General features: G+C 41.3%; 1 protein-coding gene across 1 annotated transcript; it reads right to left on the bottom strand.

Moving 5' to 3' along the window:
- Positions 1-10,536: 10,536 nt before the first annotated feature.
- On the bottom strand, positions 10,537-13,734 carry LOC121284891 (gamma-crystallin M2-like). The gene is made up of 3 exons (XM_041200756.1): positions 13,711-13,734; positions 13,364-13,606; positions 10,537-10,812 (listed from the first exon to the last, which is right to left on the bottom strand). The coding sequence occupies exons 1-3, from the start codon at positions 13,717-13,719 to the stop codon at positions 10,537-10,539; spliced, it is 528 nt and encodes a 175-aa protein (XP_041056690.1). The 5' UTR covers positions 13,720-13,734.
- Between the last annotated feature and the right edge of the window lie 10,199 nt (positions 13,735-23,933).

The raw sequence follows: 23,933 nt of genomic DNA on the forward strand, positions 1-23,933 counted from the left end.
TCAGGAACCTTAGATAACAAAGGATATTGTGAGATTAGTCAAAAAGAAAAGGGAAGCATTCCTAAGGGCTAGAAGGCTGGGAACAGATGAAGCCTGTGGAGAATATAAAGAAAGTAGGAAGAAGCTTAAGCAAGGAGTCAGGAGGGCTAAAAGGGATCATGAAAAGTCATTGGCAACCAGGATTAAGGAAAATCCCAAGGCCTTTTATACATATGTAAAAAGTAAGAGGGTAGCCAGGGAAAGGGTAGGCCCACTCAGGGACAGAGGTGGGAATCTGTGGAGCCAGAAGAAATGGGAGAGATACTAAATAATCATCAATATTCACCAAAGAGAAGGACTTAGCAGTCGATTTGTCTAGGGAAGAGTGTGTAGATAGCCTGGATCATGTTGAGATCAAAAAAAAGATGTTAGGCGTCTTGAAGAATATTAAGGTGGATAAGTCCCCGGGGCCAGATGGGATCAACCCCAGTGTACTCAGGGAGGCATGAGAGGAGATTGCTGGGGACTTGAAAGAAATCTTTGTATACTTACTGGCTACAGGTGAGGTCCCAGAGGACTAGAGAATGGCCAATGTTGTTCCATTGTTTAAGAAGGGTAGCAGGGATAATCCAGGAAATTACAGGCCAGTGAGCCATACGTCAGTGGTAGGGGAATTATCAGAGAAGATTCTTCGTGACAGGATTTACCACCATTTGGAAGCAGATGGGCGTATTAGTGAGAGGCAGCATGGTTTTGTGAAGGGGAGGTCATGTCTCACTAACTTGATCGAGTTTTTCGAGGAAGTGACAAAGATGATCGATGATGGAAGGGCAGTGGATGTTATCTACATGGATTTCAGTAAGACCTTTGACAAGGTCCCTCATGGCAGACTGGTACAGGAGGTAAAGTCGCACGGGATCAGGGGTGAGCTGACAAGATGGATACAGAATTGGCTTGGTCATAAAAGACAGAGGGTAGCAGTGGAAGGGTGCCTTTCTGAATGGAGAACTGTGACTAGTGGAGTTCCACAGGGATCAGTGCTGGACCTTTGCTGTTTGTAGTATATGTAAATGATTTAGAGGAAAATGTAACTAGGCTAATTAGTAAGTTTGCAGATGACACAAAGTTGGAGGAGTCGTAGATAGTGAAGAGGATTGTCAAAGGATACAATGGGATATAGATCGGTTGGAGACTTGGGTGGAGAAATGGCAGGTGAAGTTTAATCCAGACAAATGCGAGGTAATGCATTCTGGAAGGTCTAATACAGGTAGGAATTATATAGTAAATGGCAGAACCCTTAAGTTAATCAACGGGCAGAGGGATCTGGGTGTACAGGTCCACAGGTCACTGAAAGTAGCAACACAGGTGGGTAAGGTAGTTAGGAAGGCATATGGCATGCTTGCCTTCATTGGCAGGGGTATTGAGTATAAAAGCTGGGAAGTCATGCTGCAGCTGTATAGAACCTTGGTTAGGCCACACTTGGAATATTGCGTGCAAATCTGGTCGCCACATTACCAGAAGGATATGGAGGCATTGGAGAGGGTGCAGAGGAGGTTTACCAGGATGCTGCCTGGTCTGGAGGTTATTAGCTATGAAGAGAGGTTGGAGAAACACAGATTGTTCTCACAAGAGCGACGGAGATTGAGGGGCGACTTGATAGAAGTTTACAAAATTATGAGTGGCATGGACAGAGTAGTTAGTCAAAAGCTTTTTTGGGGTGGAAGAGTCAATTACTAGAGGACATAGATTTAAGGTGAGAGGAGAAAACTTTAGAGGAGATGTGCGGGGCAAGATTTTTACGCAGAGGGTAGTGAATGTCTGGAATTCGCTGCCAGAGGAAGTGGTGGAAGCAGGTATGTTAGTGGTGTTTAAGAGGCAGCTTGACAAATACATGAATAGGATGGGAATAGAGGGAAATGGACCCTGGAAGCGCAAAATGTTTTAGTTTGACAGGCAATATGATCGGCGTAGGCTTGGAGGGCCGAAGGGCCTGTTCCTATGCTGTACTTTTCTTTGTTCTTTAGATTTGTCCATTTTTGTTACAGGAGCTGGAAAACCCTCATTTGTCAGACCAGGCAACCACTCAGGTGGTTACCATGATGCCTCCCGCAGAGGATGGACAAGAGAGCAATCAGCAACCAGAGGAGCCTCAACCTCCAGCTCTGACGACTGTTGATGGGGTTGGCACTTCAACCACAGAGCAAACACTGTAACCCTTGGCCAGCATGACAGGGCCACAGATGATGCTGGAACCAAGTAGCAACCATCCATTGCTGACCACACAGCCAAATGCAAAGGTGAGCTTACTAAAAACCACATCCTTATAACACAAAAGGTCATCTTCCGTCACAGAGAACACTGCGATGACCCACACAAAGAAAGAATTAGAGGAAAAACACACATGGAGATGAGCACAACATTCATCAACTCCACAGGAAATAGGATAAATCAACAACCAGCCATCAACACAACTGTTGAATCTGACAGTGGTGTGAACGAGAGATGGAAGGGTTATAAGGCCTCCAGACCACCTGAACCTATGAACTCAGAGACTTGAAGGTAGGAGCTGGGGTAGTAATAACAATGTAAATACATGGGGAAAACTAGAATAACTTGAAATACATTGGGTAAAGTCTTGGGGGCAGATGAGTATAAGGGTCTGGCACATATAGGGTTAACATGGGACAGAGTACAGTACCGCCTTCACAGTGATATAAAAGAATACATGGCCTACACCTAGAGGTCAGTCTAGTGTTGGACAGGGCTGTGTTTACAAGCAGGCATGGAGACAACCTCTGGCTTGAACCCTTTACTGTATATATGTACATAGTTCTTGTAGTTAATAAATATACGAGTGCAAAGACTTCATTTAGACCTACTGAATGCTAGTCAACACCATTCAACAAAAAGCAAGAAAGCTTTGGTAAACTCTATAAAACACCGGTTTGGCCTTAACTGGAGTATTTTGTCCAATTCTGGGTACCATACTTTAGGAAAGATATGAAGGCATTACAGAAGTTGCAGAAAATATTAACGAGAGTTTTTCTAGGAACAAGGGACTTCAGTTATCTGGATAGATTGGATAAGCTGGGGGGTGAGGGGAGGGGATGTTTTTCTTGTTGAAAAGAGAGGTGAGAGGAGATTTGATAAAGATATTCAAGATCATGAGATGTCTGGAGAGAGTAAATAGGGAGAATCTATTCCCATTGCCAGAAGGGTTGGAACCAAAGGACACCTATTTAAGGTGAATGGCAAAAGAAATAAAGGTGACATGATGAAAGGCTTTTTTACGCAGCCAGTGTTGCGATCGGCAATGCACTACCTAAGAATGTGATGGAGGCAGATTCAATCATGACTTTCAAAAGGGAATGGAAAATCACCAGAAGACAAAACATTTACAGGATACAGGGTAAAGGGAATGAGACCAGCTGAGCAGCTCTTGCAGAGAGCAGGCACAGACACAATGGATCGAATGGCTGTAACCATCCTATGATGGCAAAGTGTAAGTACAGGCCAGTCACTTTAACCTCGGTGATGAGAAAGCTTTTCGAAATGATAATAGGGGAGAAAATGAAAGCTGCTCAAACAATTATGGATTAATTAAGGAATTCCAACACACTCTTATTAAATGCAAAGCATGTTTAACTAACTTAATTGAGATTTTTTATTAGGTAACAGAAAGGGTTGATGAGGGTAATGCAGTTGTTATGTTGTATATGGACTTTCAAAAGGGCATTTGATTAAATGCCAGCTAAAAGGCTTGCCTGAAAATTTGAAGCCCAGGGTATAAAAGGGACAGTGGCAGCATGGATTAAATAGTTGGTTGAGTAATAGGTAGCAGAGAGTAGTGGTGAATAGTTGTTTCTTGGGACTGGAGGAAGCTTGATACTGGAGTTCTCTAGAGGAATACGGAATCTTGTGGAATCCTGAGTTTTATATATCAATGCATACAGTACAAAAACAAGGAATTCATGATGAACTTTTATAAATCATTAGTTTCCGCCTCAGCTGGAGTATTATTTGCAATTATGGGTGCTGAATTTCAAGAAGAATGTGAAATTTTTAGAGAGGGTGCAGAAATGATTTATGCGATTGGTTCATGGATCAGAGTCTTCGGTTACATGGATTGATTGAAGGAGTTGGGGTTGTTGTCCTCTGAGAAGAGCAGGTAGAGAGGACATCAATGGAGCTGTTCAAAATATGAGGGAGAAACTGTTTCCATTGACAAATGATTCATGAACAAGGGAACACAGATTTAAAGTGAATGGCAAAAGAATCCACTGTAAGATAAGGAAATACATTTTTACACAGCGAGTGGTTGGAATCTAGAATACACTATCCGAGGTGTGCTGGAGGCAGATTCAACTGTGGTTTTCAACATGGAAATGGATAAGCTCCTGAAGAGAACCAATTTGCAGAGAAAGCGCTGGAAATCAAGTGCAACAAGCTGAGACCAAATGGCAGCCTTCTGTCCATAGCCATTCTATAAATCGATGATTCTGTGATTCTATGTTTCAAGTATTTATCCAATTTTCATTTGAAATTAATTATTACATCTGCTTTCACCACCCTCTCCTGCAGTCCATTCCAGATCACCACAACGCAGTTTACAAAGAAGATTCTCCTCCACTCTAAGTGCTTCTTTTGTCCTTCATAGAAATTAGGTGCTGCATTTTCTCCAGTTCTTGACTGTTCATGGACATGGACACATATGCAATCTTCAAATGTCATCATTTAAGAACAGAAGAACATAAGAACTAGGAGCAGGAGTAGGCAATTCAGCCCCTCGAGCCTGCCCCGCCATTCATTACGATCATGGCTGATCTCATTTCGGCCTCAACTCCAATTTCCTGCCCTCTCCCCATAACCTTTCAACCCGTTACTAATTAAAAATCTGTCTATCTCCTCCTTAAATTTATTCAGCGTTCCGGCATCCACTGCACTCTGAGGTAGTGAATTCCACAGATTCACGACCTTTTGAGAAAAGTAATTCCTCCTCATCTCTGATTTAAATCTGCCACCCCTTAGTCTAAAACTATGGCCTCTCGTTCTAGAATGCCCCACAAGGGGAAATACCCGCTCCACATCTACTTTGTCTATCCCCTTTAGCATCTTATATACCTCAATTAGATCTCCTCTCATCCTTCTAAACTCCAGCGAGTATAGACCTAAACTGCTCAATCTCTCCTCATAAGACAAGCCCCGCATCTCTGGAATCAATCTTGTGAGCCTCCTCTGAACTGAAACTCGCCTCCAGTGCAACTACATCCTTCCTCAAGTAAGAAGACCAAAACTGTGCACAGTACATCAGGTGCGGTCTCACCAAGGCCTTGTAAAGTTGCAACAACACTTCCTTATTTTTATACTCTATTCCTTTATCAATAAATGCCAAAATTCCATTTGCCTTCCATATTACCTGCTGTACCTGCATACTAGCTTTCAGCGACTCATGCACGAGGACATCCAGATCCCTCTGCACTGAAGCATTCTGAAGTTTCTCTCCATTTAAATAATAAGTCATCTTTTTATTCTTCTGACCAAAATGGATAATCTCACACTTATCCACGTTAAACTCCATCTGCCAAATTTTGGACCATTCACCTAACCTGTCCATATCCATTTGTAAGTTTCTTATTTCTTCCTTGCAACTTACTTTCCCACCTATTTTGGTATCATCTGCAAATTTAGCTATACTACCTTCTATCCCTGAAATCAAATCATAAATATAGATTGTAGATAGTTGGGGCTCAAGGATTAAACCCTGTGGCACCCCATTAATTACAGCTTGCCATCCAGAAAAAGACCCATTTATCTTGACTCTCTGCTTTCTGTTGGTTAGCCAATCCTCTATCCAACCTAATATATTACCCCTAACTCCACGTGACCTTGTGTATTAATCTTTTGTGCGGCACCTTATCAAAGGCCTTCTGGAAGTCCAGATATACTACACCTACAGGATCCCCATTATCCACTTTGCTTGTCACATCTTCAAAGAACTCTAGCAAATTAGTCAAACACGATTTACTCTTCATAACTACTCTGCCTACTCTGATGGATTGCATTTTGACTTTCCAAATGCCCCATTACTACTTCCTTAATAATGGATTCCAACAATTTCCCAATGACAGACTTTAAACTAACTGGTCTATAGTTTCCTACTTTCTGCCACAAGCCCCACCCCACCCCCCACCCCACCCCACTTTTTTTTGAATAAGAGTGTTATATTAGCATTTTTCCAATCCACTGGAACCTTCCTAGAATCCAGGGAATTTTGGAATATTATAGCCAATGCATCCACTATCTCTGCTGCCACTCCCTTTAAAACCATGAGATCTTGGCCATCAGGTCCTGAGGACTTGTCACCTTTTAATCCCAATAGTTTCCTCAATACTTTTTCTCTAGTGATAGTGATTGTTCTAAGTTCCTCCTTCTCTATATCCTCTGCACTACCTGTTGCTATTGGGGTGGTGCTAGTGTCCTCCACTGTGAAAACTGAGGCAAAGTATTGGTTAAGCATCTCTGCCATTTCTGTGTTTCCCACTATTAGCTCCCCAGTCTCATCCTCCGAGGGAACAACATTCACTTTAGCTACTCTCTTTCCTTTTATATACTTGTAGAAGCTTTTGCTATCAGTTTTTACATTTTGCGCTAGTTTTCTTTCATAATTTGTCTTTGCTCTTTTATTTTTTTTTTAGTAACCCTTTGTTGATCCAGTCTTCCAGCCTGCCACTGACCTTTGCAATTTGGTATGCCTTAGTGTTTGCCTTAAATTACCTTTAACTTCCTTGCTTAGCCATGGATGCTTTTTCTCCCTCTTACCATCTTTCTTCCTCATTGGGATATATTTTACTTGGGAGGAATTGAATATCTCCTTAAATATCTGCCACTGTTCATCACCTGTCCTACTTTGTTGTCTTCCTGCCCATTTGAAGATTCAAGATTTTTAATAATGTATTTGAAACTGGTTTGGTTGACCGCTCTGTTCTTGGCTGATGCTTAAGCTACAATAAATACACAAGTTGTTGTCTGATTCTTTATTCCACATGATTCAACTGTTTAGTCCCTTCCTTGCAGTGCTGATTTCAAAATCCAGGCTGTAGACAATTGTGTTCTTTCAACGTTAATTTAAGGGGATTTGGAAAATAGACTCAAAGGATTCTAAATATTTTATGCTAGTCTTAAAGATCAGTTTAAACTATCAGGGATGTAAGCATTATATTGCTCTAATTCTACTGACTTATCTTGTTTCTATATAACTACATTTCTTAGAATTGGATCTAATTGCTTTAGTGAAGTAATAGTTTAGCTGCCGATATCCTGTTTACCTGTAATCTCCTATGCCTATCGAAGAGATCAGTACTTTTCAGTGGACTATTTACAGAATGACCCAGTGGTAAAAGTGTAGGTTGTTTGTCTGGAAGCTTATAACAACCCATTCACAACTGACATTGGTTAAGCTATCTTTTGAGGCATGCATAAGAAAAAAGTATTGGTTGTGGTCCAAATTGTAACAGTTTGCTCTTCACTCTTCCTACCCTTGTCTCCCTTTACACTCTGTTCCATTGCACCTTGAGCTTCAGAGATTTTTTTTTTATCTCCGTAAATCCCCCAGCCCAGATTGTTCTCTGAAGTCATTCAACTGCTCTCCCCTCCTTCAAAAGCATTTCCCTAAAGCTTGACTACGCCTTTTGGAAATCTTATCCCCCAAACCCACCTTGATTATTTTTTGTCTCTGAAATAATTTTGAATGTTTTATCACATTAATGGTGCTATGTTAATGCAAATTGTCATTTGAATATGTTACAGTGCACAGTTATGAAATTACAATTTTTTTTAGAAAAACTGTTTTAAAGTTACATTTAAAGAAAAACCTTGGACTGAGTTTAAAGACTGTTTCAGAATTGCTGCAAGCTACCAGACAGAATTGTGGATTTCAGACTTGGTCTCCTCTTCCCAGAGGACAAAACACAATCCTTAATTTAATTCTGGCTCATTGTGGTCTCATCCAGGAGATAACGAAGTTTTGGTGATGCCTCATTGTAAGAATGTGAATTGTACCTTGACCAGGACAGAAGTTAAGAACCACAGGAGGGAGAAGAGCCGTTTTAGGGAGATGGCATTTGTACAGGTCACATAACAGTGGCCATCTTAGCTTATCTGCAAAAAGCATTGAAAAAGGCAGGAAGCTGGCAGATCTTAAAGAAGCTTCACGCAGGGAGAGACAGAGTAAAGTATCTAGAAACAGCCACAGCTTCTGCTGTAAGTAACTGGATAGCTTGAATGTGCCAAGCCAACAGAACCAGAAGGAAAGAACCTTCTCTCCTCTCTGTAAACCCTGATTACACCAACTAAGCTTACCTGTTAAAGCAACCTCCAGTAATTCGACAGTGCAAGCCATCACAGCTGCAGAGACAACACTACAACCTCAAGATTTTCATTCCAGACAAAGCAACAACTCGACTTCAAAACATATCAGGCCTGTACCCTAATAAGGATTAACCTTGATTTAGATCAATGAGTATCATTTTATCTTCATTTGTAACTAAACTTTGCATGTGTCTGTGTTGGTAACTATCTTTTCTTAAATAATTTCCAGAGCAATACTGTTGGGTTATTTTTTAAAAATTGAATTACTCATTCCAGGGGTAAAGTAAACACGCTCACATATAAATACATTGTTCACAGGTTACTTTGGGGAAATACCTTTAAAGCATCCATGACCAGACTGTAAAAACAATGGGCAGAATTTTACATTCGGCCTGCAGGGGCGGGCCCTACATGCTAGAATGTAAAATGACGCGCAATGACATCGGTCATCGCATTGTCTCGTGATATTTCATTTGGCAGGCATGTGCCGGAGTTGGCTGCACGCTCGCTGACAATTGAAAGGCCTATTAAGGCCGTTAAGGAACTAATTAATTTCAAATTTACACTGCCTGTCCAACCTGACAGTTGGTGGGCAGGCGAAAATGCCAAGCGGCCTTTACATTTTTCAGGAAACCTCATCCACAAGCGGGATGAGGTTTCCTAAAGCTAATACAACTTAAATAAAAACTTTCTTTGAAAAATGAAAACATATCCCATTTCCTGTGACACAGTCACATGAGGGAACATTTCATTAAATTTTTACTACAGCTCCGTGCCTCAGGGAGATTGAAGCACTCTTTCACGCGCACGCGCAAAATAACACTGGACCCGACTCTCCCTCTTCCCCCTGCCCACACAGGTAGTGCTCAGCACTATGGCCCGCGTTCCATGCTGGGCCTTAATTGGCCCACCTGTGTGAAATCACAGTGCGGAGCCGATCGCAGGCGGCAGTCAGATCCACAACCACTCCTGCCAAGCCCGCCCAACCAATGAAACGTCCTGGCCAATGATACAATGCACCTATTTGACTGGTATATCATTTTAAACATATCTAGAAATATAATAAATAAAGATTTTTTTATTCTTACACAGGATGTGGCCTTCACTTGCAAGGCCAGCATTTATTGCTCATCCCTAATTGCTATTGAGCTGCCTTCTTGAACCACTGCTGTCTATGTGGTGTAGGTATACTCATGGTGCTGTTAGGAAGGGTTTTTGAGGATTTTGACCAAGTGATAACGAAGGAACAATGGTATATTTCCAAGTCAGGATGATGTGCGGTTTGGAAGGGAGCTTGCAGGTGATGGTGCTCCCATGTGTCTGCTGCCCTTGTCCTACTAGATAGTAGAGGTCATGGGTTTAGAAGTTGTTGTTGAAGGAGCCTTGGTGAGTTCCTACAGTGCATCTTGTAGATGGTACACACTGCTGTCATTGTACATCGGTGATGAAGCGGGTGAATGTTGAATGCGGTGGATGGGGTGCCAATCAACAGGCTGCTTTGTCCTGGATAGTGTCAAGCTTCTTGAGTGTTGTTGGAGCTACATTCATCCAGATGAGTCATGAGTATTCCCTCATACCTGTGTCTTGTAGATGGTGGTCAGGCTTTGTGGGGGTCAGGAGGTGAGTTATTCTCCACAGAATTCCCAGCCTCTGACCTGCTCTTGTGGCCATAGTACTTATATGGCTAGAGCAGATCAATTTCTGGCAAATGGTAACCCCCATGATTTTGATAGTGGGGGATTCAGCAATGGCAGTGCCATTGAATGTGAAGGGGAGGTGGTTGGATTCTATCTCATTGGAGATGGTCATTGCCTGGAAGTTGTGTGGTGCAAATGTTACTTGTCACTCATCATCCCAACCTGAATGCTGTCCAGGTCATGTGGCTTTTGGACATAGACTGCTTCAGTATCTGAGGAGTCGCAAATGGTGCTGAACATTGTGAAATCATCAGCGAACATTCCCAAGCCAATTTGTTTAAACTTTCTAATTATCATTTGTAGGATTTTTTTAATATAATCTATAACTATTAGTTTGTTGTATCCAAGTCAAATCATTCTGATGAAATTATTAGAAAAATATGGCTATGAAAATTCAAAAAATGCAGGAGGCTGATAGATAGCTCAATGGTGTTTACTTTATTTGTGTTCAGAAAATCATTGGCAACACAAGGTAATGCTTTACAACACCAGTCTAGAAATCCTTCATTTGCCTGAAGGATCCAATAGTTGAACTAGAGGCGCCCCAGTCACTGAATTTCCTGTATTCACCGGGTCTCAGGAAATACTGTCGGCCTCTGTAGTTGGGATGTTCATAGAAGATCCAATAACCGTCCATCACATGGGAGGAGTGGATGTCACGGTGACGGAAACGATCATAGACAGATGGACAGTCATCTGTGAATTCCATCATCTGTCCTCCAAAGTCAGGTCTCTCATAAATCCTCATTCTGTAGTTTCCACCTCGGTACTGTAATATAGAATGAGAGATAATCATAGCATAGTGCAGCAAAGCAAAAAGCCATTCAGCCATCAGGCTCTTTCCAATCGCAATTCAATTAGTCCTATGGCCCCCGTCTTTCCCCATATTGCTGTAATTTTCACACCTTCCAGTATTTAACCAATTACCCTTTGAAGTCAACTATTCAATTTATATCCATCAGCCAATCAGGCAATGACCCTGAAACCTGTTCGGTGGGATTTTCCGCACCCACCCGCCGCCGCGATCTTCCAGTCCCGCCACAAGTCAATGGACTTTTGGCTGGGGCGCCACCTTGCCCGCGGCAGGTCCTGCCTGCAACAGGGCCGGAAAATCCCAGCCGTTGTTACAAATACAAAGTTTGTAAGAGTGTTATGATTTTGGGCTGTATACTTAATTTATGATGAAATGGAGGAATGATGGGGTATCATCTGACATGTTCTGAATTCTACTGACAGAAAGCTTGGGTACTTTGATTGTTAAAGGTTAAATGGGCGGGCTATTTTTTTACTGGGGAGAAGGTGCAAGGCATTCACACTTGTAGACAATGGCAGAATCATCTGTACTTACAATTGTTAGCTTGTTAGTCTCCAAAGTCCAGGAAGGTATTCAGAATGTCAGGTTTTGTAAATGGTTATACGTTACCTGTCTATTTAGCTTAAGAGAGAATGAAATTGGAAGTCTAAAGGGTAGCTAATTAGTAATTCTATCTGAATACAAGATCTGTGTGATTCATATTGCTATGGAGATGGGCTTTGAGAGGGGAGGGTTCATAGGAAGCCATTTGTAGGATTGGGTTACAGGCTTTCCAAAAAATATACTTGAAACTCACAGACAAATCAGTCTGCCAGAATCTGGGAGTGAGAGAGGGAGAAAGATCAGTTAGAGGCAGCAGTCTCTATTGTTCATCACTCAGGAATGTAGGTGGGAGCTCACACTCACACTGAAAAGACCAAAATCGCAAGGATTTAGAATGAGGCTGGTAGATTCACCTAACTTGAGCTAAAGAGAGAATATCTAGGAAAAGTCCTCACTATGAAAGACAGTTCTGAGGTTAAAATTCACCAGGCTGAGAAAGGAACATAACAGAAGTAAACCCTTAGGAGCTAAGAATCACTTTGGATGGCTTCTGGGGAGAATAAAATGTCTACTTACTAATGTGAAGCATAATCAGAGTATGGGATTTTTGGTGTGGTAAAAGTTAAGGGAGAAACTACTTCTGTAGTTTAAAGTATAAGTTGCCTAAGAAAAAATGTTTAGTCATTGTTACTTTTGGTTTGTTTGTTACAGTAAAAGTGTTAAAATGTGAAATTTTGTTGTAACATCCCTTCAGCTATTCACTGGATGTTTGAATTTCTTTTTAAAAGTTATTGGTCTCCACAGAGATTGTAACATTGTGAAAAAAAAATTTCCTCATGTCAACTCTGGTTCTTTTGCCAATCACTTTAAATCTCTAGTTATTGACTCTTCAATAGTTGGAAATAGTTTGTGTTTATTTACTCTAGATAGCCTTCATGTTCTATCAAATTTCCTCTATTCTTCTCTGCTCCAAGGAGGGTCACCCCAGCTTCTTTAGTCTCCCTCCCCTGGAGTCTTTCTAGTGAATTTCATCTCTACCCTTCCAAACCCTTCATTTCCTTCCTAAAATGTGATGTCCAGAACAGGATACAATACTTCAGTTGGGACCAAATTAGTTTTTATATAGGTTTAGTATAAATTTCTGACTTATACACTCTATGCCTCTATTTATAAAGCCCAGGATCTCATAATGCTTTATTAACTGCTTTGTTAACCTGCCCTCCACCTTCAAAGATTTGTGCACAAACATCCCCAGGTCTGTGTTCTTGGATTCCCTTTAGAATTGTAACATTTAGTAAGTATGGTTTCTCTTCATGCCCCCAACCAAAATATACCACCTCACACTTCATTGCATTGAATTTCATCTGCCTTGTCCATCCATTCCATTAGCCTCTGCAGATCCATAACTTCCTTCCTCATTGTTTATTCTAATTCCAATTGATTACAATTCGTGTCATCTACAAATTTCAAAAATGATGTCCCGTGCCCTCCCAAATGAAAGTCATTAACGTGTATCAAAAACAGCTGTGGCCAAAGTACCCAAAATTGGTTAAGGGATAGAAACCAGCAACGGGGTGAATGGCTGTTTTTTTGGACTGAGGAGAGATAGTCAGTGGCATTCTCCCCAGATAGCCTGTTGAATTGAACATTTGCACTGTCATTTCCATTTCATCTTGCCATGATGTGGAGATCAACAACAGGAATAGAAAAAGCTATTGGGGTAAATATAGTGTGTGGCTATAGATAAGTACATCAGCATCACTGCAACCAACACCTGCAGTCAATGCAATCTATTAGTTTTGTGTCTGAGATATGGCACCAATATTAAAACTTCCCTGATACAGCCATTGGATGAAGGAGATGTCCAGTTTAATAAAATATCATTAATTAAGAGAGGAAATATCAGTGCGAAGAAAAATAAATCACGTAAGCAACAAACAATTTGATCAAATTTGTATCTTACATGTGGGTAGGTGCGACATGACCTGATGTTGTCATTGAATCCCATCCAGTGCTGGTAGTCAGGATATTCTCCCCTGTTCAGAAAATACTGATATCCCATGTAATTTGGTTTCTCATACAGCACCCACCAGTCACTCTCAACACGGATGGAGTTACAGCGGCTGAAGTAAGAGTGCAGGTCAGCACAGTCAGTACTGCACTCATAGTGCCGACCCTGGAAGTTCCTGTCCTCATAAAAGATAATCTGTGGGAAACAGTTGAATTATAGATCAATAATTTAACAAGGTGAGGTACTTTTGCATTGTATAAAAATGGAAAATATGTGTGAACTGAAAGTGTGAACCTTACCTTTCCCATTTTGAGTTCACTGTTAGACAACTGCTCACTGAATGTGCCCCTGTTTCCTACAGAATGGTATTTATATTCTGGACTGGAAGGTCAATGTAAAGAATGCATTATTATTCTGATGACTCAGAACTGTACATCAGTAAAAAAAAGACAATAGCGATGTCCCATACTATGCAAAAGCTACTCCAGTATATGTAGTTAAAGGCCAGTCATCAGATCTTTTCATTTTGCTTTTACCTCGTTTTAATTGTCACCGAATAAATGAAGGATAGAGAGTTCATGATGCTTCTCAGAGATAGTGGCATGAGAGGCATCTAAAATGTCGAATGTCCAACTCTTTTGAATGTGATGAAGAGATCATACATTTAATTTTAGTTCCCTGTTTCTTTCTTTAAAAAAAAACTTTTTTTCCTATGTGTTTTCCAAAGATTAATGTAGAACAGGCATGGGAAACTGAATAAAATTGGCCTCAGCAGAAGCAAAGTCTATGCAGACATCACAAAGTTAATTATGGTGGTTTAAAGCTTCTGCCACACTTCTCAATGCTTTTCCACTGCTGTCATGAAGACATGTTTTATCCTGGTCCTCGGCATTTTAGTCCTGAAATAATTTTGCAATATGGAGCAAGTTGTTGCACTGGAGTTATGCTATCTCTACAGATTTATTTCCATTCTATTTGATGGGGGTCAGCGGATGCATCCACACCTTAAATGGATGGATAATCAGCACTCTCTAACAGCACTGTGGGTGTGTAGACACCACATGAACTTCAGCAGTTCAAGGCAGTGACTCACCATCATCTTCTCAAAGGTGATTAGGGTGGGCAACAAAAGCTGACCTAGCCAGCGACGATCACATCCCATAAAAGAATAAATAAAAAAATAAATAAAGTTAAGAGTGGGAACATTTTTTTAAAATTAGAAATAATTTTAGCACCAGCCCTGGAAGCTAAGGCTGTGCAAAGCATTTACAACCTACTAGAACCATAGAACCATAGAAAAGTTACAGCTCAGAAGGAGGCCATTTGGCCCATCTTGTCCATGCCAGCTTGAGGACACCCAGCCATAGCCTTGCAGCTTACAGTACTTTAGGTGCAGATCCAAGTACTTTTTTAAAAGCTTTAAAGTTTCTACCTCTACCACCAACTTGGGCAGCGAATTCCAGACACCCACTACCCTCCACATAAAAAAGTTCTTCCTCATGTCCCCCCTACACCTTCTGCCACTTATCTTGAATCTATGTCTCTTGGTTCTAGAATTCTCCATCAAGGGAAAAATTTTATCCTGTCCACTCTATCTATTCCCCTTATAATTTTATACACCTCAATCAAGTCACCTCCCAGCCTTCTTTGTTCTAAGGAAAATAACCTCAACCTATCCAATGTCTCCTCGTAGCTACACTTTTCTAACCCTGGCGACGTTCTTGTAAACCTCTTCTCCACTCTCTCCAGAGCTATTACGTCCTTCCTGTAATGTGGTGACCAGAACTGCACACAGTACTCCAGCTGTTGGCTCACCAGTGTTTTATACAATTCCAACATTATATCCTTACTTTTATATTTTATACCTCTGCCAATGAAGGAGAGCATTCCATATGACTCTTAACAACCTTGTCAACTTGAACTGCTGCCTTCATGGACCTGTGTGTACTTGTACGCCAAGATCTCTCACTTCATCTACCCCTCTTACTATATTCCCATTTATTTTGTAATCCCTGTAACTGTTTAACCTCCCTAAATGTATGAACTCACACTTCTCTATGCTAAAATCCATCTGCCACTTTCCCGCCCACTCCACCAATCCACCTATATCATTTTGGAGATTATGGCTATCATATCCTCTACACTATCCACTACTCGGCCAATCTTTGTGTCATCTGCAAATTTCCCAATCGTGCCCCCAACATTCACGTCCAAATTGTTAATATATAACACAAACAGCAAGGGTCCCAACACCGAGCCCTGTGAAACACCACTTGAGACAACTTTCCATTCGCAAGAGCATCCATCGACCATTACCCTTTGTTTCCTGTTACAAAGCCAACCAGTTTGCCACATTATCCTGAATCACATGGGTTTTTACTATCCTGACCAATCTGCCATATGGGACCTTGTCAAATGGCTTGCTAACTTTCATGTACACAACATCCACTGCACCACCTTCATCAACCCTTCTTGTCACTTCCTGAAAGAATTCAATCAAATTTGTGAGGCAAGACCTTCCTTTAACAAATCCATGCTGACCATCCCTGACTAGTCCATGCCTTTCCACATGACAGTTAATCCAATCTCTCAGGATTGATTCTACTAATTTACTCACCACTGATGTAAGACTAACTGGCCTATAATTGTTTGTCATTTCCTTTGATCCCTTTTTAAACAATGGAACTATGTTTGCATTTCTCCAGTCCTCCAGTACCTCCCCTGTATCTAGTGAAGATTGGAAAATCATCCTCAGAGCATCTGCTATCTCCTCCCTGACTTCCTTCAGCAGCCTCAGAAACAATCCATCTGGCCCTGGTGACTTATCAACTATCAAGGATTTCAACCCTTCAAGTACTTCTTCTCTCTTTATGACTATCCCATCCAATATCTCACAGTGTTCCTCCTGGACTACTATATCTACATCCTCCCTTTCCTTTGTAAACACTGAGTCAAAACTACTGAGTGAGTTCCTTGAAAGAGGCAGAAATTCCACCAAGAACCAAGTGGCAATATTCAAATTATATCAGCCCAAGAACATTGTTCAGGGTCAGGGGTGAGTTGTTGAGCAGAGAAAACTTCCACCCCACCAATTTTGAGGTGGAATTCTGCAAAAGCAGAAAACTAGGGCAACAATACACTTCAGAATAACAAATAGCACAGATAAGAAAGAGAAGTTAGTATACTTTTAGTTTGAGCAGTGAGCACTGAACAATTGCAAAATTCACAAATTTTGAGCAAGAGTTGAAGTAGAATATTTTCTCCACAAGTAGTCAAGCATGGATTAATCAAAGCCCATGAACTAGATAACAATTGTCGAGTTAGGGAGTTGAGGGTTATACAGATATTAGAAGATCTGCTTACTTACATGGTAGTTACATCAAAAGTACTGTGATCTCAAATAAGGGCTAAGGCCTCCCATGAGCAAAAGCAGGCACCTGGAAGGTACATTCCACCTGCCACTTTCCCATTATCCATCTATTGATGAAACCCTGGCATCTTCCTTTTAATAGATTGGCAGTTGTAGAGCTGGGTGATTCTGGATGCTTGTGATGAGTCATCTTCTTGTCAGCTTCTTTATCTTGATGTCTTCTAGCTTCATCCTAACTTATTTAACATGAATGAAAAATTATCTCTCTGAATTGTAAACTGTTGATGTACTGGGTTCAGAAATGTAAGATATTAACTAATTGCAATTAACTAATTCACAGATTTTTACTTCTGTTCAATTAAGCATGAACATCACATCATCATTGTTCCACATGGTGTGTAATATTGCTTATGCCCATAACTTTTACTTACACATATGACCTCTGATGTTATTTTATGTAGGACAAGCAACAGTGTACAAAGGAATTTATCCAAACATTCTCCAATGCATAAAAAAAAATGGCGTGCCCTATCATTTGCAAGTTATTCGGCATACATAGTCCATAAAAAAAATCATCACACATGAGCAAAAACTGTTTGTTCTTTGCAGGCTGTTCCAATTTTGTCTGTCCCTACACACATATTGAACACAGAGGGCTGAATTTTCACTCCCAAGGTGGGAAATTTCCTGGTTCAGTACATCTGCTGTAGGAAAAGGTGCCAAGTCACCGTATGGAATAACTTTTGTTGAGCACGTTGAATGTTTTCACTCCAACCTACTCTTCAACTCCTAATCCTGGCAATAATTTGCCATCTCTGTCAAAGTGGAGTTTGGCTTTCTGTCATCTCAGCCTGATCTTGTCACTCACTCCTGTTACTACTTCTGGCTTCAGTAGTTTTCTATTGTTTGAAGCATAGTCTGGGTACAACGTGACATTAGGTACTGGACTGGAATATTTTCCATGCTTCCGGTAGGTGTGTCTCTTCACTTGATGAGTGCTAACACATCTGTGCTTGATCTATTGATTTTTTGATGATCCCATTGGCAATTTTCACCACTGCCTCAGCCTTTCCATTTCACTGGGGATACTGTGGAGATGATGTGTAGTACTGGATTTCCTAATCATTCATGAAGTGCCTGAATTTTTCACTCATGAATTGAGGGCTATTGTTCCTCATCATAATGTTGGGAATGCCATGACAACTGAAGTGTGCTTTCAGGTGTTCGATGATCTCACTGGTAGTCATTGACTCCAGCTGGTCTAACTCCCAGCAGTCTGAATAGTAGTTGACTGACGAGGTTATTTTTTATTCATTCATAAGGTGTGGACATCGCTAGCTAGGCCAATGTTTATTGCCCATCCCTAACTGCCCTTGAGAAGTGGATGGTGTTACAACTGATCCCTAGGTGACGTTCCCCCAAATTGTTATGCTCCCAGGTGAGGGGAAATTAACTGGCTCCCTTTCTTTATTCAACCCTTTCAGTTGGAGGCAAAATGGTTAATTTAAAAAGGATCCCTTCCCTCTTGGATACCTTTTCCCAGTCTACATGCATTCATGTTTTAAAAGGAGCCAATTTGATCAGGTTTTCTTGAGTCAAAAAAAAAAATGAGTTTATTAGTTGCGAAAACACGAGAAAAGAAAAAAATGCAACACACATACACACAGGTTAGAAATGAGAAGTGAGTCCAGAAATACAAGTTATAAAAGATATATAAATCAGTCTTTGGCTGATCCGTGAGGAGTAGATGATGAAACGTTGTGGCCATTAAGTTGGGTGATTCCGGTAGAGTTAACTTTGGATAGTTGAGTAGTTTGTTTGGAGATTCTTGTTTCAGCAGGTTAGCTGAAAGGAGTTGCCCTGTTTCATTTTCAACTGTCGCTTTGCTGACTTGTGACTTGCTCCCAGCACACAGAGAGAATTTTTTTACCTACAAGCGCAGGGATGCCTAATTGATGTTCTTCAGCTGTGACCGCCATAGTACACACTCTCACACCAGGCCTGGAACACCAAAACTAGCACACACGACTAGGGTTGCTGTTGGCTTTTTAACCCCTTTTCTTGTGTGTTCCTGAAAGGGAATAGATCTTTCATCCAGAGCTTCCTTCTTTTCAACTCACACCAAATCCACAGACTGGAATAAAACTCACAGGAGGTGTTTTCTGCTAAAGTGGTAATCAGTTTTAATTATCTCCGCAACCACAGGACATTACAGTTTTTGCATTGCATCTTTTCCCTTGAAGTGTCTCCGTCTGAAGTAGGCCATGTCACACCTTTTAAGTGCGACATTCCATTTTCTGGACTAGTTGGTCAAATGTAACCCACACAGGAATTTCAGTCTTGGCCAGCTTTTGCTTCTATGTCCTTTTTTTAAAAACACATGACTTACTTAAAAGTTCAATATGTCTGTAAGTAGCCTGGGGCATGATCTGTGGTCATGACAATAGTGAGCTGCCTTCTTGAGTTGCTGCAGTAGTCCATGAGGTGTAGGTACACTCACAGTCTTGTTGGAGAGGGAGCTCCAGGATTTTAACCCAGCAACAGTGAAGGAACAACTAAAGGAAGAGTGACAGTAAAGGAACGGCCAATTACCGCTCCATCAATCTACTCTCAATCATCTGTAAAGTGATGGAGGGGGTCATCAACAGTGCTATCAAGCAGCACTTGCTTAGCAACAACCTGCTCACTGGTGCTCAGTTTGGGTTCTGCCAGGGTCACTCAGCTCCTGACCTCATTACAGCCTTGGTTCAAACATGGACAGAAGTGCTGAACTGCAGAGGTATGGTGAGAGTGACTGTCATGACTTAGAGGCAGCATTTGATCATGTGGCTTCAAGGAGCCCTAGCAATATTGGAGTCGATGGGAATCAGGAGGATTCCTAATTGGTGTCATACCTAGCACAAAGGAAGATGGCTATGGTTGTTGGAGGTCAATCATCTCAGTTCCAGGATATCACTGCAGGAATTCCTCAGGATAGTGTCCTTGGCCCAATCATCTTCAGCTGCTTCATCAAAGACCTTCCTTCCATCATAAGGTCAAAAGTGGGGATGTTCACTGATGATTGCACAATGTGCAACACCATTCGCACCTCCTCAGATACTGAAGCAGTCCATGTCCAAATGCAGCATGATCTAGACAATATCCAGGCTTGGGCTGGCAAGTGGCCAGTAACATTCATGCCACACAAGTACCAGGCAATAACCATCTCCAACAAGAGAGAATCTAACCATCGGCCTTTGGCATTCAATGGCATTACCATCGCTGAATCCCCCACTATCAACTTCCTGGTGGTTACCATTGACCAGAAACTGAACTGGACTAGCCATATAAATACTGTGGCTACAAGAGCAGGTTAGAGACTAGGAATCCTGCAGCGAATAACTCACCTCCTGACTCCCCAAAGCCTGTCCACCATCTACAAAGCACAAGTCAAGAGTGTGATGAAATACTCTCCCCTAGCCTAGATGAGTGTATCTCCCACAACACTCAAGAAACTTGACATCTTCCAGGACAAAGCAGCCTGTTTGATTGGCACCCATCCACAAACATTCACTCCCTCCACCACTGACAGTAATAACCTGGTGATCTAGCTCTGAAGAAGAGTCATAAAGACTTGAAAGTTAACCCTGTTTCACTCTCCACAGATGCTGCCAAGCCTGCTGAGTTTTTCCTGCACTTTCTGTTTTTATTTCAGATTTCCAGCATCCTCAGTATTTTGCTTTTATTCCAGTGGTTAAGTTGAATAGGGAATGAAGGAAAACAAAGAAAAAGATTACGATAATAGAAATTGCTATTGTGGATATGTATATGTATTTAAAAGAAAACAGAGACAAGTGAAAGTTGTACACTGGAAATATTGTATTGTAACCTTTTCATTAAGGAGGGAGGAATGGAATAGCGTCATCTCATAGCTATTTGGGTATTCACTTATATAAGAAAAAACAGACAAAACCATTTTCATTTTTAACCATCCTCCATGTTGTACACAGCAGTGATTTTGTCTGTAAAGATATGACATATTCATTTTTTGGATGTGAGCATCACTGCCAAGGCCAACATTTATTGTCCATCCCTAATTGTCCCCAGGAAATTGATGGTGAATTGCCTTCTTGAACCTGTACAATCCATGAGGTGTAGCTATGCCCACAGTGCTGTTAGGGAGAGAGTTTCTGGATTTTTACCCAGCCATAGTGAAGAAACAGGAATATAATTCCAAGTTAGGATGGTATGTGACTTGGAGGAGAACTTGCAGGTGGTGGTGCTCCCTTGAGTCTGCTGCCCTTACACTTCAAGGTAGTAGAGGTCAGAGGCTTGGAAGGAGCTGTCGAAGGAGTCTTGGCAAGTTGCTGCAGTGCACCTTGTATATGATACACAATGCTGAAACTGTATACCAGTGGTAGAGGGAGTGAACCTTTAAGGTGGGTAGGATGACAATCAAGCAGGCTGCTTCATCCTGGATGGTGTTGAGCTTCTTGAGTGTTGTTGGAGATGCACTCATCCAGACAAGTGGAGAGTATTTCATCACACTCCTGACTTGTGCTTTGTAGATGGTGGACAGGTTTTGGGGAGCCTGGAGGTGAATTACTCAACACAGAATTTCCAGCCTCTTACCTACTTTTGTATTTATATGGCTGGTCCAGTTCAGTTTTCGGTCAATAGTGACCTCCACATTAAAATCTGCATAAAGGGGACTTGAGCTCTCAATTGTTAGATGCATTTGCTTGATACAGTTTAAACATTGTGATGTGCCAAAACCGACTGAATAATGACAAAATGTGCCAGCATGGAGGGAGAATATTACTCACACTGTTTGTAGTAAGTTAGTTGTTAAAATATGCAAAATTTTATAAGTTGTTACATTTTGAACAGTGTTTTTGAAACCTCATCACTAGGGTGATGACTTTTCATCTGACAGTAAACCTAGGTACTTTAAGTGTTAAAGGTTGAAGAGGAGCCCAGGTTGTTTTGCTGTGAAGAAGGTGCAAAAAAGGTACACTTGTAGACAATGACAGAAGCGTTTGTGCTGACCTGCGGTCTGTCCGCAAGAATGACCCAAACCTCCCTGTCGCTTGCCATTTCAACACTCCACCCTGCTCTCTTGCCCACATGTCTGTCCTTGGCTTTCTGCATTGTTCCGGTGAAGCCCAACGCAAACTGGAGGAACAACACCTCATCTTCCGACTAGGCACTTTACAGCCTTCCAGACTGAATATTGAATTCAACAACTTTAGGTCTTGACCTCCCTCCTCCATCCCCACCCCCTTTCTGTTTCTTCCCCCTTCCTTTTGTTTTTTCCAATAAATTATATAGATTTTTCTTTTTCCCACCTATTTCCATTATTTTTAAATCTTTTATGCTCCCCCACCCCCACTAGAGCTATACCTTGAGTGCCCTACCATCCATTCTTAATTAGCACATTCGTTTAGATAATATCACCAACTTCGACACCTATGTGTTCTTTTGTTCTGTTGTCTGTGACATCTTTTGATGATCTGCTTCTATCACTGCTTTTGCCTAAAACCACACCACCCCCCTCCACTTCTCTCCCCCCACCCAACCCACCTCCCCCCTCCACCTTAAACTAGCTCATATTTCACCCCTTCCTGGGATTCACCTAGTTCTGTCGAAGGGTCATGAGGACTCGAAACGTCAACTCTTTTCTTCGCCGATGCTGCCAGACCTGCTGAGTTTTTCCAGGTAATTCTGTTTTTGTGCTGACTGTTCATCTCCAAAGTCCCATCAAGATGTTCAGAATGTCAGGTTTTGTAAACAGTTATGCTTTAGCTGTCTATTTAGTTTTAAAATACAATGGAGTTGGGAGTCTAAAGGTTAGCTAATTAGCATTTCTACCTGGATACAAGGCCCATGAGATTCACAATGCCATGGAAATGGACTTTGAGAGGGGAAGGGTCATTTGTAGAATTGGCTTACAGGCCTTCCAAAGGATATCCCTGAAACTCACAGACAAGTCAGTCCGCCAGGATGAAAGAGAGAGAGAGAGAGAGAAACAATAGAGAGCAGCTAGATGCAACCAGTCCTTTTGGTTCAGCGCACAGGAATGCGGATGGGAACTCACACTCAGACTGAAAAGACCAAATTCGTGAGCACTTAGAATGAGGCTCAAAGATTCACCTAACTTGAGATAGAGAGAGAATCTCCAGGAAAAAACTTTGGAAAAAAAACTCCTGAGGTTAAAAATTACCAGGCTCAAAAAGAAAAAGAATGGAAGTAAACCCTTGAGAGCTAAGGATCACTTTGGACTGGTTTAGGGAGAGTTGAATGTCTACGTAAAAGGCTGGAATGAAGTATAACTGTAGCATGGGGTTTTTCGTTGTGGTAAAAGTTAAAGGGGAAATTCTGTTCTGTAGTTTAAAGTATATGTTGCCTGCTGAAATAGTGTTTAGGTAATGTTGCTTCTTTGTTATCATAAAAGACTTAACACATGAAGTCTTTTCATGTCATCCTTTCAGTTATTCACTGGAAGTTCAAATTTTTTTTTAAATTATCAGTCTATAAGGAGATCATAACAATGTACTTGATAATCCAGGTCAATCCAATCATAAATTATATTAGGCCAAGTAATTTTGTTGTTGTGGCATTGCTCAGATGTTGACTTTGGGATATTTTAAGCCGAATTGCACAGCCAGCTAATCATGCTACGTTCAGTAATTGTTGAAATGAGCAAGATTTGTTGTGGGTTGTCATGCCATGCCCAATCATCTACCCCAAATATGGGAGCTGGTCCACTATTGGTGACTGAAGGAGCAGTGAAGCTGAACATTCCATGAAATAAAGAACTACTTACAAAATTGAAAGTGAGTTTTATGACGTAGTTGTGGCACTTTCTTATAGTCAAGAGAATTATGTAATCACTGTCCTTACATAAGCAGCTACTCCACCAAATGTTCGTCAAGCCAAATTACAACATAAAATATTATCTTTTAGGTTAATTACCTCAATGTAATTAATTTTCTACATCGAGGCTCCCCAAGATGTGGGTTGCAACCCCCAGTGGGGTTGCAAGATGAGATTTGGGTTCGCAAGCTTTGAGGCAACAATGGCTGCCATGGAGCTTGGACTGAATGCTAATAGCTGTGAGTCCCCTTTAAAGCCTCGCATTTTTTCTATTGATGGGCATGGCCTAATGGACTG

The sequence above is a fragment of the Carcharodon carcharias genome, chromosome 12, assembly GCF_017639515.1.
Source record: "Carcharodon carcharias isolate sCarCar2 chromosome 12, sCarCar2.pri, whole genome shotgun sequence".
In the NCBI taxonomy this organism is placed as follows: domain Eukaryota; kingdom Metazoa; phylum Chordata; class Chondrichthyes; order Lamniformes; family Lamnidae; genus Carcharodon; species Carcharodon carcharias.

Excerpts from the sequence above, each read along its gene's own strand:
- LOC121284891 (XM_041200756.1), bottom strand. Across the intron at positions 10,813-13,363 it reads CATGTCGCACCTACCCACAT|TACCGAGGTGGAAACTACAG; the intron begins GTAAGATACAAA and ends TCTATATTACAG.